Source organism: Chenopodium quinoa, unplaced genomic scaffold, assembly GCF_001683475.1.
Source record: "Chenopodium quinoa cultivar QQ74 unplaced genomic scaffold, ASM168347v1, whole genome shotgun sequence".
NCBI lineage: Eukaryota > Viridiplantae > Streptophyta > Magnoliopsida > Caryophyllales > Amaranthaceae > Chenopodium > Chenopodium quinoa.
Window position 1 is genome coordinate 62,510 of NW_018743693.1, and position 18,695 is coordinate 81,204.

The following is an 18,695-nucleotide window of genomic DNA, read 5'->3' on the forward strand; positions in this document are numbered from 1 at the left end:
TCTCATAACCTCTTACTTACTACCCTTAATAATCCCTTTCCTACTCAAACTAGATCCTAATTAAACTAGGATTTTGACTTTCTTTAACACTTTGACTTTTAAAAATTATATTTTTATAAAATAACATGCCCCAATATTTTTAAATCATATGAAAAAATTATTTTCAAGATTATTAAATAATTAAAAACACACTTTTAATACAAATCATTCTTTTTAAATTAATGAAAACCCTAAATAATTCATTTCAAATTATTTAAATACTTTTAAGAAAATACTTATTTAAATTAAAATACATATAAAAATACGGGGTATTACATGGGATCCATATGTAGCTGACGTAGTTGATGTCATGCCTACACGTCTGCTAGATCATCGGGCAGAGTGGCGTGTCAGGACCCCCATGATCTGTTTCGAGGTTGTGGAAAGTCTCCTACCCGATCGAGTCATGCGACAGTTTGGACTACGCCAGCCCATCCCCTAGCAGTAGTGTGACACTAGTATCTGCTTGCACGGATTTGACCGTCGGGGAAATGGGGAGATAAACTGGTTAGTGGAGCATGGGTGTTACATTGACCTATGACAGCAACGGTTGGAGTTCAATTCGTCGTCGCCGGTGATCCGATCCAAGGCGTTATGGATCCTCACGATCCATACATGGTCTGGTACAGGCGGATTACACGGCGTTTCATCAACCCCATCTACACGCCACCATCCACACATTATCATCCAACCTTTGACGTCATTAGCAGATACGTGAATATACTTATTTTCATCAATTTTTAAATTTCTATATCATACAACTTATTGATCGATGATTTCTGCAGGCGGCGGATATGGTGGCGATGGTTGATGCACTATCAGGCGCCCTTGCAGACAAACCCACCAGAGCCTAGGTCGAGCGGGTGCGAGATATGGGTGTCTCGTCCACCCGCGGGACATTCATGGAGGCCACTCCGTCCATTCACAGTTCGAGGTCGCCTAGATTAGCGGTGGAGGAGATCCTACGTCACCTAGAGACGCAGAGGATTACCTCATCCACAATTCTGCGTCGACACCTACTCAGGAGGACCCGTCGTCCAGCCAGCAGACCCCGCCACCGCCCTGAGACCCATTTACCACCATTACTCATTACAGGAGACGTCGTGTTAGATAGAGGAACGACAAACAGGATAGAGAACCGTTACCTCGAATAAATGAGTCTGGATAGTATTATTTGATTTATTTGCTGTAATCGGATTTTCTAGTATGTTGTATATAACACTTACATTATTAATATAATAAATGTTTTTTGAATGAATCTGTGTGTGGTTTGAAGTTTAATTTCCTTATTTGTCCAAATCGGACTTATGTCAGTCAAAATAGATCATTCTAGGCCGATATATAGCAAACACAAAACATTTGGGCTCCATAATGTGAAACAGGGTAGAAGCGATGGCCGGTCATGGTAAATGTGGCGGTTCATGGTGGTTGTAGTGCTGTTGGGGGTGGTTTGAGTGGTTTGAAGTGGCTTAGGGTGGGCAAAAGTGGTGGGAGGTGGTGGTCAATGGTAAGGAGGTTGTCGGGGATCGTGAATGACGGTGGGGATGGTGGTTGAGGTTGGGGTTGGTGGTGGGGGTGGTGTTGGAGGGTGATGGTGGAGGGTGGTGGTTGAATGAGTGGTGGAGGGTGGTGGCTGAATGAGGGTTGGGGGCTAAATTTGGAGTGAGGAGGCTGCTGACTATTGGCTGCTGCAGCCTAGCAGGAAAAGTTTTATGTACAAAAAAAAATGTACATAAAACACTGTCCTAGGCAGCGTTTTATGTTCTAAATTAAACGCTGCCTCAGTCAACGTTTTAGTGTATTTGATTTTTTTTTTTATTATTATTTAACATTTTAAATATCAGAAATTACAAAAAAAATTTTAAAAAAAACAAGTCAACATGTAAATAGTTTTTAAAAACATTAGGGTTTAAAACGCTGTCCGAGACAGCGTTTTACCCTGAAACCTTAGTTTGGTAAATAGTTTGACCACGTGTCTACTTTACAAAATTGTTTGTCAATTAAACTCACTTTGGAAAAAAAATCCAAGTGATTAACCATTGTGTAATCGAAATCACTTCCACCAAGGTGAGTATCCCCTGTTACTCCTTTCACTTCAAATACATCTTTTTCAATTCTGACCAGATACATCAAAAGTACCCCCACCAAGATCGAAAACAATCACATTCCTCCCAGCTTCTCTCAAGTTTTTATTCAGAAAAAAAAAAAGCGGATAGAACCTACTGAACTTATTCTTACCCATTTCCACAACTACACACTTTCTATCTCTCAAAATCTGTAAAAATGGAAGGGAAAGGAGGAGAATGGCCGGCAATAGGAATCGATCTCGGAACAACCTACTCATGTGTGGGAGTTTGGCAGCACGACCATGTTGAGATAATCACTAACAATCAAGGAAACAGAACAACGCCATCTTGGGTTGCATTCACCCTAAATGAGCGCCTTGTCGGTGAAGCTGCTAAGAATCAGGCTGGTCTTAATCCTACTAATACTATTCACGGTACTCTCTTTTCTTCTTCTACTCAAATTTAACTCAATTAGAATTTATTATTTTTTTTTTTTTTTACTTTTACCATCTTTTATTTTTATTTTTATTTTTGCCTTTAATTTTTTAAACTTGTTATGTTTCACAGTTTCACTACTTAACCTGTTTTCCGGCCAAAGTTCCGGTAGTACTTCAAATTGTTTCTGGAACTAAATTCTTTTCGACGAAATAAAAAATTAATTTAGGGCAAATGGTTTATTAGTGATTTCGTTTCTATTGGTGATGAATATCAGCATTCCAAATTATAAAAAATGCTGTACTTTTAATTTGTAGTTATGTAATTAGGGTTCGTGGAAAATTTGGGAATTTTATAATTATTAAGATTGAGCCCAAATGAAACAATAAACTTGATATTGCACTCATTTATCCACACAATTCATATTAGTTATAGGTGAAAATGACTAATTTTTATTCTACTCAAAACCTAAAATTAGGGTTCTTATGCAAATTGGGGATTTCTTCAAATTGATTATTTTTCAAAATATGACTTGGTAATTAATGCAGATAGTGCTCAATTAAGAGCTATTGGGCTAAAAATCAAGCAAATAATGGGGGAAAGGGGGTAAAGCTCGGCTCTCATTACATATTTTGTTGGAATGATTTTGAGTTTTGGGTTGAATTTCACCATATGAATGATATGAGGGTTCATGGGTTTATTGATTGAAAATCCAGCAAAAGAGGGAAAACAGAAAATCGGTGAGTGTGGATCCCACTTGGCCGGATTAGATGCCGGAAACGGATTAAGGTAATGAAATTTAATGAGTAAATAAACTTAAGGTATTAAAAACCAAAGGAGGAAAAAAAAAAGTATAAGGTGGTAAAATCCAAAGAGTGATATTAAAAAGGTTGCAAGCTATGTTACTCAGACTCGGGTACCCATGTCCGAGATGGGTACGTGTCCAAGTGTTCGACTTGGCTATTTTATGAAAAATTTCCATGATTTTGAACTAAAATGAAGTGCCTAAGTGTTCGAGTACTCGAGGTTGCAAGTCTATTTAAAAAGAAATGGTTGTAAAAGTCACTTATTATGGTATATTTACATTATAAGTTGATACATTCTTCCATAAAAAAAAACTTGATACATTTTTAAAAAACTACGACAATTTCATGAAATGTCATTGAGTACTTAAAAATTCACTAAATGCCATCGCGTTTTTCAAAATTCACCAAATGCCACTGAGGTTTAGTACAATATGACCATATGCCATTTTCATTAGTTGACCGTCAGTGTCCATTAGTTGACCCCATCACTTGCCACGTGTCACCTTCTAATTGGTCCGTTTTTAAAAAATAAAAGAAGGATTTAAAAAAAAAAACCCCATTCACCTCCCCTTTTCGATTTTCAGCCACCCCACCCAAAACCCCTTTCCCCACCCCTTTCGTTTCCGGCCACCCACCCACACAACCCTCACCCTCAAAATCCGGCAGCACCCTTTCGCTCCCTTTCCTCGCACCCCTTTCCCCTCCCTTTCCTCGCACCCCCTTCGATCCTCAAAACGTATCGATTTGATCCCCTCTCCTTCCCCACCCCAAAACGCAACCCTCAACCCCACACCCGAAAATCCTAAACCACCCAAACTCTAATGAAATTGCGGCTGCCATTGAAGGTGCGGCAATGATTCGAACCAAGGGGGAAGTCGGGTTTTGAGAGTCGAAGGGGGTGCGAGGAAAGGGAGGGGAAGGGGGCTGCCGGATTTTGAGGGTGTGGGTTGTATGGGTGTGTGGCCGGAAACGAAAAGGGGAGGGGAAGGGGGTTTTGGGTGTGGTGGCCGGAAATCGAAAAGGGGAGGGAAATGGGGTTTTGGGTGGGATGGCCGAAATCGAAAAGGGGAGGGGAATGGGGTTTTGGGTGGGTGCTGGCCGTCGACAAGCTACCGGTGCTGGCCTCGGCGGCACGAGGATCTGGCAGTGGGGTGGCCGGAATGGGCCGGTGGCAGCAAGTTTTGTTTTTTTTTCTTAATTTTTAATTTTTTGTTATTTTTTAATTTTTTTTAAAAACGGACTAATTAGAAGGTGACACGTGGCAAGTGATGGGGTCAACTAATGGACACTGACAGTCAACTAACGAAAATGGCATATGGTGATATTGTACTAAACTTCAGTGACATTTGGTGAATTTTGAAAAACGCGATGACATTTGGTGAATTTTTTAAGTATTCAATGGCATTTTATGAAATTGCCGTAAAAACTACCTCTTGGGGTTTTGATGACTATTGATAATTTCCCATCTTATGCTATTAGATGCTAATTGTCCGGAAGATCTACCATTTAATGATCTCACCATGCTAGCAATGCAGCCCTCTCACATTATCTACAAGACTTCAAAAACTACTTTTATTAATTTATGCTTTGAACTTTTTTTTTTTGAATAGAAAAAGAGTATTTTTGGCATTTGTGTCATAATCATACACAAGGGACCTCTTTTGTTCTTACGGAAAAATACTTAATTAGTCTAAGAAAATTAATTTTTTCGACTGTCTTCTAGTCATTTATTTATTGAATGATTTTGATGAAGTAATTTTTGTAAGATCAAGTTAAACTTCACTCTCTTCTTTTTAATCTACAACAGATGTAAAGAGGCTAATTGGTCGGCGGTTTACAGAGGAAACAGTTCAGAGTGACATTAAACTCTGGCCTTTCAAAGTTATTTCCTTCCCACATAAAGACAATAAACCTTTGATTGTGGTCACATATAAGGGTGAAGAGAAGCATTTTACTGCTGAAGAGATATCAGCCATGATCCTTATGAAGATGAAAGAAACTGCTGAGGTTTATCTTGGTACAGAAGTAAAGAATGCTGTCATCACTGTACCTGCCTACTTTAATGATCTGCAACGACAGGCGACTAAAGATGCTGGCACTATTGCAGGGATCAATGTCATGCGTATCATCAACGAGCCAACTGCTGCTGCCATTGCGTACGGTCTTGAGAAGAAGGCTGTTGAAATTAAAGAGGCTGCAAAAAATGTTCTTGTTTTTGATCTTGGTGGTGGGACTTTTGATGTGTCTGTGGTACATCTTGCTAAGGATTCGTTTGAGGTTAAAGCCATAAGCGGGAACACACACTTAGGAGGAGGGGATTTTGATAGCAGATTGGTGAGCCATTTCGTGGCTGAGTTCAAGAGGAAGCACAATCAAGATATAAGTGGCAACCCAAGAGCTCTTGCAAGGTTGAGAGCTGCCTGTGAAAGGGCAAAGAGGACACTTTCGTCAACTACTGAGACTAGTATTCAATTAGATTGCCTTTACGAGACTATTGATTTTTCTTCAACCATTTCCCGTGCTCGATTTGAGAAGTTGAACATGGATTTGTTCAGTGATGTTATGGACCCGGTAGAGAAGTGTTTGAAAGATGCCAAGATGGAAAAAGAGGATATTCATGAGGTTGTTTGTGTGGGTGGATCTACTAGGATCCCTAAAGTCCAACGGCTCTTAAAGGATTTATTTCATGGAAAAGAGCTCTGCAATAACCTTAATCCAGATGAGGCTGTTGCCTGTGGGGCTGCCATTCATGCTGCAATATTGAGTGGCTTTCGGCATAAAGGATGCTTTTTGCTTGTAGATATCACTCCCTTATCACTTGGCACTGATATTTATAATGGTGACATGAGTGTCATAATTCCAAGAAACACCCCGATCCCAACAAAGATGGTGCAAAACTACATTACTGCACGGGACAACCAGACTATTATGGGAATTTCAGTGTATGAAGGAGAGAGACTCATTGCCAAGGACAACAATTTCTTGGGTAAATTTGATTTATGTGGCATCAACCCAGCCCCGAAAGGTGTTGCTGCAGTAATTGTGTCCTTCGAAATTGATGAAAATGGTATCTTGATCGTGACAGCAAAAGAAAAAGGCACTACAAACAAAAATCAAATGACCATCACTAACCACCGCGGGAACTTATCAAGCAAGGAGATTGATTGGATGGTGAAAGAGGCCAAGAAATATAGGGCAGAGGATATGGAGAAACAGAAGGTGGCCACAGCAAAGTTCAACTTGGAGATATATGTCAGCAAAATGTGGGATATCATGAGTGGTCAATTCTGGAAAAAGATTGTGATGCAGGACAAAAATATGATTGAAGATGCAATTGAGCAAACAATTCAATGGCTGGATTGGAATCATGATGCTACTGATACTTGTAAGTTCGAGGACAAGTTGACTGGGCTCAAGAACATTTGTGACCCTGTCATTGCTAAGATGCACCAGAACGACTCCCATCTGAGAGGTGATCCCCAAAATCGAGCCAATCTAGACAAAACAAATTAGTCATACTCTGTAGTTGCTGGCTGCTACTTTTGCTTAATTGGTTAGCTCTATGGTTCTTGAATTCTCATGTATCTATGCGCCATTGCCTGGAATCATTATCTGAAGCTACAAGTACTAATTTGATGGCTCTAAATTTATTTTTGTCTTAACTCTCGTTTACAATTATGCTTCCAAGGGAGTCATTGAATCAAGGTTTACTAAAGCATCTTTGGTTTCCTAGTTAAACATGTATTCAGCAATGGCGCATAGATTATGGTCTATGGATTTGGAAAAAATAAAGTGTTGTTTGTTTAATCACTTTTTGACTATCGTAATTTCAGTGATCTTGATTTTGATGTTTATATTGCTTTGAGGCTCAAGTTGGTAGGTTTAATTCTGCAATGTATGTCTCTAGATCATTTGTAGTTATGCTCCCAAATGAGAAATCATTAATTGAAACTTATTTTCCCTGCATTTTCTTTGGTATTGAGTACTGACTTTGTGTGTTAGCCCCATGCCCTCCTAAATTCTGTATGTGAATGTCACACACAGTCATTATTCATTTATTCTTTAGTAATGTCTGATTCGCCATTGGCAAGTACGCCATGAAAGGTGTTCGAAAGCAGATGATTATTGTTTGTATTTTGAGTGTTGCTCATGCAGCCAGCCTTTGTAGATACTATTGTAGCTGTAAGCTGGCATAACAAAAAATTTAGCCTAGCTTTCCATCTAAGGTTAACATAAAGAACTTGTGTAGAGTCACTAGTTAGTTATTGTAATGATAGTAGATCATTTCAAACTATGATTTGGAATGGCTACTCTTAATGGTGGTAAAAAGGAAGATAACGGTGGTTGTGATGGTGGTAGTGGTGGTGGTGGAGTGGTTTCACATTTGGAATCGCTGAGTGTCTGAATATAGTGGCAGAAGTAAGGTCAGCAGTGAAGGGAGAGGAGAGAGAAGAGCGCCATTGTCAAGCTAGCTTCCTTCATTTAACAAAGTTTGGACCGGAATTTGTGATTTGGCAATATCATCCTACTAATTTTATAAAACCGATCAGTAATATATGAATACAAAACCGAAATTTGCTAGCATAGACCACTTGTATTTTCTCATTTATTTCATTCAAGTCAAATTCTGCCAAGGTTACAAAAAAAAAAAAAAAAAAAAAAAAAAAAAAAAAAAAAAAAACTTTGCTCCAATTTTTTAATTTTGTTTTTTTTTTTTTTTTCTTTTCTTTCCCAATTTCTGACGCTAAAACTCGAACACAAATAGCAAATTGTACATGATGGGAAGCGAAGTAGAAGGAGAAGGAAATTGGCAGGCAATAAGAATTGATCTCGGAACAACGTACTCATGTGTGGGAGTTTGCCAGCACGATCATGTTGAGATAATAACTAACAATCAGGGTAACCAAACTACGCCTTCTTGGGCTGCATTCACTCAAAATGAGCGCCTCATTGGTGAAGCTGCCAAGAATCAGGCTAGTGTAAACTCTACCAATACTATATTTGGTACTCTTTCTCTTCTAAACATGATTATCTTCAATATTATTACAACTTCAATTACAATTTACTCGTACTGTTTGTCTGTTTACATTCTAACCTTTTGGTAAACTAAATAACTACTTAGCTTGTACATCTTAGATCTATTTGAATAGACTTAAGTTAACTTGTTGGCAATTGTCATTACTTACCTTGTATGTTCTTTTAAACCTCAACAAAAATATTTAAGTAATAAATCATTTTTAATCATTAGAAGTAAATGTAGATTTTAAAACTTTCATCAGCCTTTGAGACATAACTAAAGATAAGTTTGAATTAATAAGTAAAATCATTCTCTTTGTTTTAATTGATATAAATAAGTATAAGCAATTTCTAAGTACAGTACAAACAATTCAGATTAGGTAAAAGGAAAATAAAACAAGGCTAATGTTAAAAAAAGAAGAAAGAATTTCAGACATATTGTGAGTAGGAAACAAGAAACTACTTGAAATGTATTCTAAAAAGTTTAAAACAGGTTATACTATTTCCCTTTCTTGTTACAAATTTTATTGAAAGTTAGAAGGATGCAAATGGAATTTGGAATGCATTAGATACCAATCTAAGAGTTTTAAAACCAATGGAAAAACTTGTATTAAAATTTGTTTACTATACCATCAAACAGATCAAACTGATCAATTTTACTTGAGGAAAAGTGTACTAAACAAACTCCTAGAGTAGAAAATGAGTAGTTTAGAAGGAGTGTGAGAAATGATGAGTAATGACTCGTCCACATTAAATTAAACTAATCATTCTTCATGATTATTCCATGTTTACAATGTGCCGCCTTTAATTTAAGTACAAAGTGTTGAGAGGATTCTAGTCAAAGTTACACAATTGTTCAGTGATCCTAGATTAAGTACTGTTTTCTGTAATTACTCTTTGGAATTATTAGAATATTCAGCTTCTCACACCATCATTTACAGTTTCCATCCCTTTATTTGACATCATGTTTCTTGAACTTCACATTCTGAATTCTCATCATTTATCTATGACAGATGCAAAGAGGCTGATTGGTAGGAGTTTTACAGATGAAACGGTACAAAGTGACATCAAACTCTGGCCTTTAAAGGTTCTTTCCTGCCCTTATAAAGACAATAAGCCTATGATTGTGGTCAAATATAAGGGTGAAGAGAGACATTTTACTGCCGAAGAGATATCTTCCTTGATCCTCATGAAGCTAAAAGATACTGCAGAAGCCTACCTCGGCGCAGAAGTAAAGAATGCTGTAATAACTGTGCCTGCCTATTTTAATGATTCACAGCGCCAGGCAACTAAAGACGCTGGAACAATATCTGGAATTAATGTCTTGAGTATCATCAACGAGCCAACTGCTGCTGCCATTGCTTATTATCTTGAGAAGAAGGCTGTTCATTGCAAAGGGGCTATGAGAAATGTGCTAGTTTTTCGATCTTGGTGGAGGGACTTTTGATGTATCTTTGGTAACTCTCGGGAAAGATTTATTCGAAGTTAAGACTATAAGTGGGAACTCACACTTGGGTGGAGGGGATTTTGACAACAGATTGGTGAACTATTTTGTGGCCGAGGTTTCAGAGGAAGTCCAATCAGGGCATAACTAAAAATCCAAGAGCCCTTACAAGGTTGAGATTTGCCTGTGAGAGGGCAAAGAGCACACTTTCATCCTCCTTTGAGGCAGTTATACAAATAGATTGCCTTAATGAGAGTATTGATTTCTCTTCATCCATCTCCCGTGCCCAATTTGAGAAGTTGAACATGGATTTGTTCAGGGAATGTATGGACTTAATCGAAAAGTGTTTGCAGGATGCCAAGATGGAAAAGAAGGCTATTCATGATGTCGTTCTTGTGGGTGGGTCAACTAGGATACCTAGGTACAACAGCTAATTAAAGAATTTTTTGATGGAAAGGAGCTTTGTAAAAGCCTTAATCCAGAGGAGGCAGTTGCCTCTGGGGCTTCCATACATGCTGCAATCGTTAGTGGTGTAATACTACATAGCCAACGCACTTTGCTTGTGGATGTCACACCAATATCTCTTGGCGTTGAACTGTTTTGTGGTGACATGAGTGTTGTAATTCCAAGGAACACCCCAATTCCAACAAGGATGGAGACGACTTATGTGACTGTTAAAAAACAATCAAACCAGGGTGCCAGTTTCTGTTTACGAGGGGGAGAGACTCATTGCAGAGAAAAACTATTGTTTGGGTAAATTTGATGTTCGAGGCATTTGCCCATCTTCAAAAGGTGCTGTAAAGATACTCATGTCGTTTGAAATCGATGCAAATGGCATTTTGACTGTGACAGGAGAAGAAAAAGGTACTGTAAACAAGAATTATATTACCATCACCAACCATAGTGGTAGGCTATCAAGCGCGGAGATTGATAGGATGGAGGAGGCGGCCAAGAAGTACCGGGCAGAAGATGAGGAGCAGAAGAAGGTGGCCAGAGAGAAGTTTAACTTAGAAAATTTTATCAACAACATGTGGGATATGGTGAGCGGGAGCGAAATTGTGATGCAGGACAGGACAATGAAAGATATGATCGAACAGACGAGTAAATGGATGGATTGGAATTGCAATCTTTGCGAGGCTTCTAAGTTTGAGGAGAAGCTAAATGAGCTCAAGAACATTTGTGATCCTGTCATTGCCGAGATAAACCAGAATAGTCCTAACCCAATCTAGACATTGGGATATTCTACTGATGTTCTAATAGCTAGTTGACTCTTACAAGCCTTTCTTTCTATCAAATCCATTCAGTTTGTTTTCATTTTTTTATTTTTATTTAATTTATAATTTTTGTAAGGAATAGGTAGGTTAAACAATTAATGCATTGACAACTTAAGCAAATAGATATTCTACTCTGTCATGAATTCATGATCATGACTAATTAAGGAAAGATTATATATATGTGGGAGTATTTAGCCTGATATAAAGAGTCCCCTATGAAAAAAAAAAAAAAAAAAAAAGAGTTTAAGATTCAATAAATAGTTCTTTCAAAAAAAAAAAAAAAAGAATCAATAAATAGTCAACACAAATTGTTTCCTCTACTAGAATTCCCGACGATTTTTTTCAAATTTCCGACGCCAAAAAGTAGATTGAACACTGAAGATGGGATGCAAAGGCGATGGCGATGGTGATGACAAATAAAATTGGCCAGCAATAGGAATCGATCTAGGAACCCACTTACTCTTGTGTTGGAGTTGGCAGAATAATCGTGTTGAAATCATTATCAATGAACAAGGAAACAGAGCGACGCCTTCTTGTGTCGCTTTTACTCAAACTCAACGCCTTATTGGCGACGCTTCTGTCAACCAGGCTACCACTAATCCTACTAATACCATCTTTGGTACTTTTTCTCCATCCTCCAAGTTTCTTTCTTTCTTTCATACTTTGTATTTTTTAATTTACTGCTGATTAAGAGTTTAAACTAATCATACTGATTAAAGTTGGTTGTGTCAAAAAAAAAAAGTTGGTTGTAGTTAGTTAAGTAGAGAATTTTTTTCCACAATAATAGAATTTTTGCTAGAGTAATTAGTTAATTCTGTGTTTTTGTGAACATGATAATTTACTCTGTAGTTGATTTAATTGAATTTCAATTAATGGAACATAATGTTACTACATTTTTTTTTTTTTTTGAGGGGACATAATGTTACTACATAGGTGTTCTTTTGAGAATAATTAAATCCAAGATGAAGCTGGTACTCTCAAAGTCAATTTTCATTCATGTAATTATTGGTGTTAATCAGTATTCTTAATCAAAGATTAATCCAAAAAATATGAAGAATGTTTAAGACTGAAGAATCTATGTCAATTTCTCTAAATGTTTAGTAAGGTGCATAATCTTTCTCTGCTTTTAGCTTTATTTAAAACCCGACCGAGGAAGCTGTATGGACAATGTCTAGCCTTAATTATTTGTAAGTGAACTGTGAAAGTGTCTTGAGGAATTAAGGAAGTGAATTATTTCAGACTTATGTTTATCCATCTCTCAATAACCTTTCAAAAGTTTAATATTGGGTGCTAAATTGCCAAGCAGCAGATAATATTTCGAGAAAATTGCATCATGTTGGAAAAAATGTTCGATTTTTTAGAAAATAATGTTGTTGCAACAATGTGCATTAGTTTGTAGCTATTAATTAAGGACATTTTTTTTACATAAATTGCACGGTCATATACTCCATTTTCTTCTTTTATATTTACATTTTCAATTCAGTTTCTAGTTACATTCTCTAATTATTCTACTAGTATATATTACAGAAGCAAAGAGGCTTGTTGGAAGAAGATTTACTGATGAAACAGTGCAAAGTGACATAAAACTCTGGTCTTTTAAGGTTATTCCCTCTAAAGACAATAAGCCGATGTTTGTGGTCACCTACAAGGGTTCAGAAAAACAATTTTCTGCTGAGGAGATATCTTCAATGATCCTTATGAAGATGAAAGAGATTGCAGAGGCCTATCTTGGTAAGGAAGTGAAAAATGTCGTTGTTACTGTTCCTGCGTACTTTAATGATTTGCAACGTCAGGCAACTAAAGATGCTGGCACCATTGCTGGACTTAATGTACCGCGTATCATAAATGAGCCTACAGCTGCAGCCATTGCCTATGGCCTTGACAAGATGATTGCTGACAACAAAGAGATTGAGAAGAATGTGTTGGTTTTTTATCTTGGCGGGGGGACTTTTGATGTATCTTTGGTTAGGATTGAGAACAATGTATTTGAAGTGAAAGCAATAAGTGGGAACACCCACCTTGGAGGAGGGGATTTCGATAATAAAATGGTTAACCACTTTGTGGCTGAGTTCAAAAGGAAGTATAAAAAGGACATGAGTAACAACCCTAGGGCTCTTGGGAAGCTAAGAGCTGCATGTGAAAGGGCAAAAAGGATCCTCTCATTAAGCTCGGAGGCTACTATTGACATTGACTGCCTTTATGAATATACTGATTTCAAATCGACCATCTCCCGTGCCAAATTTGAAAAGTTGAACATTGATTTGTTTACAGACTGCATGGATTCTGTAGACAAATGCTTAACGGATGCCAAGATTGAAAAGAGAGATGTTCATGATATAATCCTTGTTGGTGGATCAACTAGGATTCCGAAGGTACAAAAGCTGTTGAAAGATTTCTTCAATGGTAAAGAGTTGTGCAAAAACATTAACCCTGATGAGGCTGTTGCCTATGGTGCAGCTATTCAAGCTGCAATCTTGAGTAAAGCACGTATAAATAATGACTGTGTATTGATAGATGTCACCCCTTTATCTCTAGGCATTGAACTTTATGGTGGTGGTCTATGTGTCATAATACCAAGAAACACAACCATTCCAACAAAAAAGGTACGCCATGGACTTACAACTCCCCGGAACAATATGACTAGCTTGGATTTTGATGTGTATGAAGGGGAGAGGCCTGTTGGGAAGGAAAATAACTTCTTAGGCGGGTTTACTCTTTCAGGGCTTCCTCCTGCTCCAAAAGGTGATGTATTGGTGACTGCCACCTTTGAAGTTGATGCCAATGGTATTCTGGCTGTGTCAGCAACAGAAATAAACACTGGAAAACAGGACAGGATTACCATTACTAACCATAGTGGGAAGTTGTCAAAGGTGGAGCTGGATAGGATGGCTAAGGATGCTAGGAAATACTTAGCTGATGACATGGAAAACAAGAAGGCGGCCAAAGCAAGATTTTCCTTAGAGAATTATGCTGATAACATATTGGATTTGGTGCAAGATAGTGAGAACAAAGTTCATACGCAAGCCAAGAAAAAGATGGAAGATGCTATTGAGAAGACGTTGCAATGGCTGGACTGGAATTCCCATCTCGTCGAGGCTTGTATGTTTGAAGAGAAATTGAAAGAGCTTGAAGGCATTTGCAATCCTCTTATTGCACAAATGCAAATGACTGAACTGGAAGGTCGCTGACTGCTGGTCCTGCCATGCATCCTGATATGAATTAATGTATAGGTCATCGAAGTTGGTTAATTAACTACGGCTTTTGCTTTTCCATGAATTACACGATTTTTGTAGCTTAATGCTTGGTATGATTTACTGGTGTTGCATATGTTGGACTCAGAAAGACACACATTTTCTTTTGTTATCTCTGATGTACTAGTACATATCAATTTGAGCAATTTTCTAGCATTATTTAACATTGTAATGCTTGCTGCTGCTTTTCTGTTTTGTACTGTTTTGTAGTACAGTGTTTTGGTTCTGCAGATGAGGAATTCATCTGATCTAGTCTTCAAGTGTGTTGAATGAACATATGATGAAGTTGTAAATATAGAAGTGGTTCGATGTGATCTTGTATATTCAGTATTGACACCGTGTTAACAAATAAAACTGGAGCTTTCTTGTTGCCGTGGAAGGTACATACAGAGAGGGTCTCAATTTTTAGTTAACCAACATTTCTTGTATGAGTAGACTTACAATAATCGGCTTACCACGCAAGGCTAGGAGGCTTGTCTATCTACAGAGTCATTAAAAGACTGACACATTTATACAGCTTTCTTATTGCAACCTAGCCTCAGATCATATCTCTTTATATTCTGTACAATCTTTCACCAGAATATATACTACTGTTGTTTACTAATCCAGTCCATTAATGATAGTCCACATTATTTCTCACTGATTTAACCATCCAAGCCATTCAGAAATAGTACAGAATTTGGCTAACAGCAAAATCTGATATATCTCATAAAGAAAACCAGGCTAAAATTTTTCCATATCGGCTTCAATTCAAGCTTGATAGTCATATATACATAGACGTAAGAGGCTAAAATATCTAGACTATCCTAGTTAAAGTGGAAATAGAATACCAAAAAAAACAGGAAAAAAGGAAAAAATGAATTAATTTTCGTAGCAGATTAGTACTGGGGTAATAAGTACACGCTTTATCATTAATGTCAACAATCCAAGTATCGGGAATCACTAGGTGCCACTTGCCCCAGCACCATCATTCGGTCGCATGCTTGCAACAAGAGGGTCACAAATGCTCTGTAGCTCTCTCATCTTTTCCTCAAATGTCCATGCTTTTCTGTGTGAAGATAATTCCAATCTATCCATAGCATGGTCTTCTCAATAGCTTTACTCATTTTCCGCCTGTCCTTGAGCTTAATCTTCTTACCATGATCTCTGAGCATGTCAGCTATAGTTTTAGTGTAGTTCTCCAAATCATTCCTGGCTTTAACCCTTAGACCTTGCCAATCATCCTCGAGCTTGAACTTTGCAGCATCCTGCATCATCTTATCGACTTCTTTCTCTGACAATCGCCCACATTGATTTAAAAATGGAATTCCATTCGTACTTCCAGTTTCCAATTCTTGGTTAAAACATTTCAAAATGCCATCAGCGTCGATTTCAAAACAGATGTTTACTTTAGGAACGCCTTTGTGTCCAGGAGCAATATTAGGGAGTTTAAAAACACCCAATGAATAATTGTCTTTGACTTTGGATCCCCAACCTTCAAAAACCTTAAATGAAGCTGTGCATTGGTTGTCCTCTGTAGTACAAAGTAGTTTTTGCATCCTTGTTGGGATTGGAGTGTTTCTCGGAATCATAACACCCTTGTCTTCAGGATCATAACAATCCTCAATGCCAAGAGAGTATGGAGTGACATCAACAACCGAAAAACTCATGTGATCTGTACCACTCAGGACTGCAGCCTGGGCGGCAGCACCATAGGCAACAGCCTCATCAGGATTAATGCTTTTGCAAAGCTCCTTCCCACAGAAAACACCTTGTAACAGCTGCTGAACCATCGGAATCCTGCTTGACCCACCAACTAGAAGAATTTCATTAATATCATCTTCATCAAAGTTAGCATCAACTAAACATTTACAAACAGAGGCATAAACACTCCTCAAACAGCTCCATATTCAACTTCTGAAAGTGACCACGAGTAATGGTTGAAGAAAAATCAAAGCCTTCGAAAAAGGTCATCAATCACAATACTAGTTGACGTTGCTGTAGACAGGATTCTTTTTGCCCTTTCACAAGCAGCTCTTAGCTTCTCAATAGCCCTAATAATTCTCTCTAATGTTCTTTCCATACTTTCTCTGAATCTCAGTCACATAGTGTTTCAATTATTCTGTTGTCAAAGTCTCTTCCTCCCAAGTTGGTGTCTCCACTTACTGATTTGACTTCAAATTTTGCATTCTCAATAATGACCAATGAGACGTCAAAAGTACCTCCGCCAAGATTAAATACCAACACATTCTTTCTATCATAAGTCATCCTGTTAAGGCCGTAAGCAATGGCAGCAGCCGTTGGTTCATTGATAATGCGCATCACATTCAGTCCAGCAATTGTTCCTGCATCCTTAGTTGCCTGACGCTGTACATTATTGAAGTAAGCAGGAACAGTAACAACAACATCCTTCACAGAAGTGCCAAGGTAAGCCTCTGCGATTTCTGTCATTCTGCAGAGGATCATAGCAGAAATCTCTTCAGCTACAAATGACTTCTCTTCACCCTTGTATGTCACCACAATCTTGGGTCTTATTTCTTCAGCATTGACTTTAAATGGCCAACGCTTCATGTCTTTCAGTAGAGCTTCATCATTCGATTTCCTGCCTATTAGCCTCTTTACATCTGCTATTCAAGAAGACACAGTGGATGATTGCATAACCAAATTAAAGTAATTTACTTCCATGGAGTATGAAGATAATAAAGCCCTGTAATCAATACTATAAATTGCTATTCAATGAATACTAATGAACTAGTTACTTTGTTGCGGAAAGAAAAGGATGAAAATGCAGTGAAATAAACTCTAAATCTCTGATCCAGATCCAGACATATGTGAACATCAATGAACTTTGACAGCATACAGAAAATTGAACTACATAATACAATGTCACATTAAGGGATCAATATATTCAAAATCTTCAAATCAATCACATAAGAAAATTATTAGATTACTCACAAAACAATTCATTTTCTTTTCTATTGAATAATAAGTTCAGAAACATTATTGTTCAAATGGAGTCATCATACCCTTTACAATAGCTAGTCCAAACGGCCATACAATTCGCAACAACAGAAGAGAATAAAGCCAAACTAATTCAGTAAATGAATGCTAGCTAGTATGACATAATTCGATAATTAGAACATAACATCAAGATCAACATCATGAGTCATGACACCCAAAAAAACTTGCCTCACTAGAAATATTTTTCGAAGTCTACAAAAAAATTTAATACATGAATTATTTGCTTCTCGTAGTTGTGTAATTTATAGCCATTTTATGGTAACTTCTGTAATTTGCACACACATTTTATCCAGTGATTTCATATATTCTTTACAAAATTTTATAATGCACTTCCACCTAATTTGACAATCATTACTACCCTCCATCAAGAAAATTGCTTCTTTCATTTTTTTCAATAAGGACAATTAAATTTTTCATAATCTTCCCAAAAAAGACATTTCAATTACATTCCTCATTTTACTTGACTTTTTCTTACAAATTTGATGTCTATCCTGAATAATCAAACCCAATATTTTAGCTGCCTAAGCATTAATCATCAAGAAATCCCATAATTTTGTAAAAACAAAAAATCAAAACCCAAATATCAACAAAAAAATCAAAAACTTGTATCCAATAATCAAGATAGAAGATTAAATAATTTAATAACTAGAATCGTTGAATGAACTATATAAAGTAATAAGTCCAACACTCAACAACATCAAAAGCACCTATTAATAAATGTTCATATTCAAGATAACAATAGAAAGCAATTAATTGTAAAATCTGCTGAATAAATCTTTAAATAAAAGAACAATAAAGTTACCAAAAATAGTATTGGAAGGATTAATATCAGCTTGATACTTGGCAGCTTCTCCAATAAGGCGTCCAGTGGGTGTAAAGGCAACACAAGACGGCGTCGTTCTATTACCATGATCGTTGGGAATTATTTCGACCCTTCCATTTTGACAAACTGCAACACATGAATACGTCGTCCCGAGATCGATTCCTATCGCCGGCGACGGAGTTTCAGCTGTAGCTTGCATTTTAGGTAGAAATAGAACTACCAAAAAGCAGTTTGATTGATGATGTTGTTATCATTTACGGTTATATTTGTAGAAGAGAGAGAAAATTGAGCTGCACTTCTGCCACTTCACTACTTAAGCTGCAGTTTTTACAGGATGGTCTCCCTCTTTTCTCTAATCTGAGTAATCTCTATACTCCTCTTTTCAATCCTTTTCTTTCTTCCTTTCTTTCTTTCTTTTTTTTCAGTTATTTAAGTAAACTTTTGGGTAATGTACGTACGGACTGTAGTATTAATTCTTTTTCCCCAATGTTGTAGACTGGCACTACTCTCTCTGTCCTTTAATTATTATTCCTCTTTTTTT

At 37.3% G+C, this 18,695-nt stretch overlaps 1 protein-coding gene and 2 pseudogenes across 1 annotated transcript; 2 read left to right on the top strand and 1 right to left on the bottom strand.

Annotated features, from left to right (window-relative positions):
- Positions 1 to 1,985: 1,985 nt before the first annotated feature.
- Positions 1,986 to 7,098, top strand: LOC110683941 (heat shock cognate 70 kDa protein 2-like). Its single transcript, XM_021860337.1, has 2 exons — positions 1,986 to 2,539; positions 5,154 to 7,098. The coding sequence occupies exons 1-2, from the start codon at positions 2,323 to 2,325 to the stop codon at positions 6,857 to 6,859; spliced, it is 1,923 nt and encodes a 640-aa protein (XP_021716029.1). The 5' UTR covers positions 1,986 to 2,322; the 3' UTR covers positions 6,860 to 7,098.
- A 986-nt stretch (positions 7,099 to 8,084) lies between these two features.
- LOC110683935 lies at positions 8,085 to 14,268 on the top strand (annotated as a pseudogene).
- A 1,082-nt stretch (positions 14,269 to 15,350) lies between these two features.
- Positions 15,351 to 18,353, bottom strand: LOC110683937 (annotated as a pseudogene).
- Positions 18,354 to 18,695: the final 342 nt, after the last annotated feature.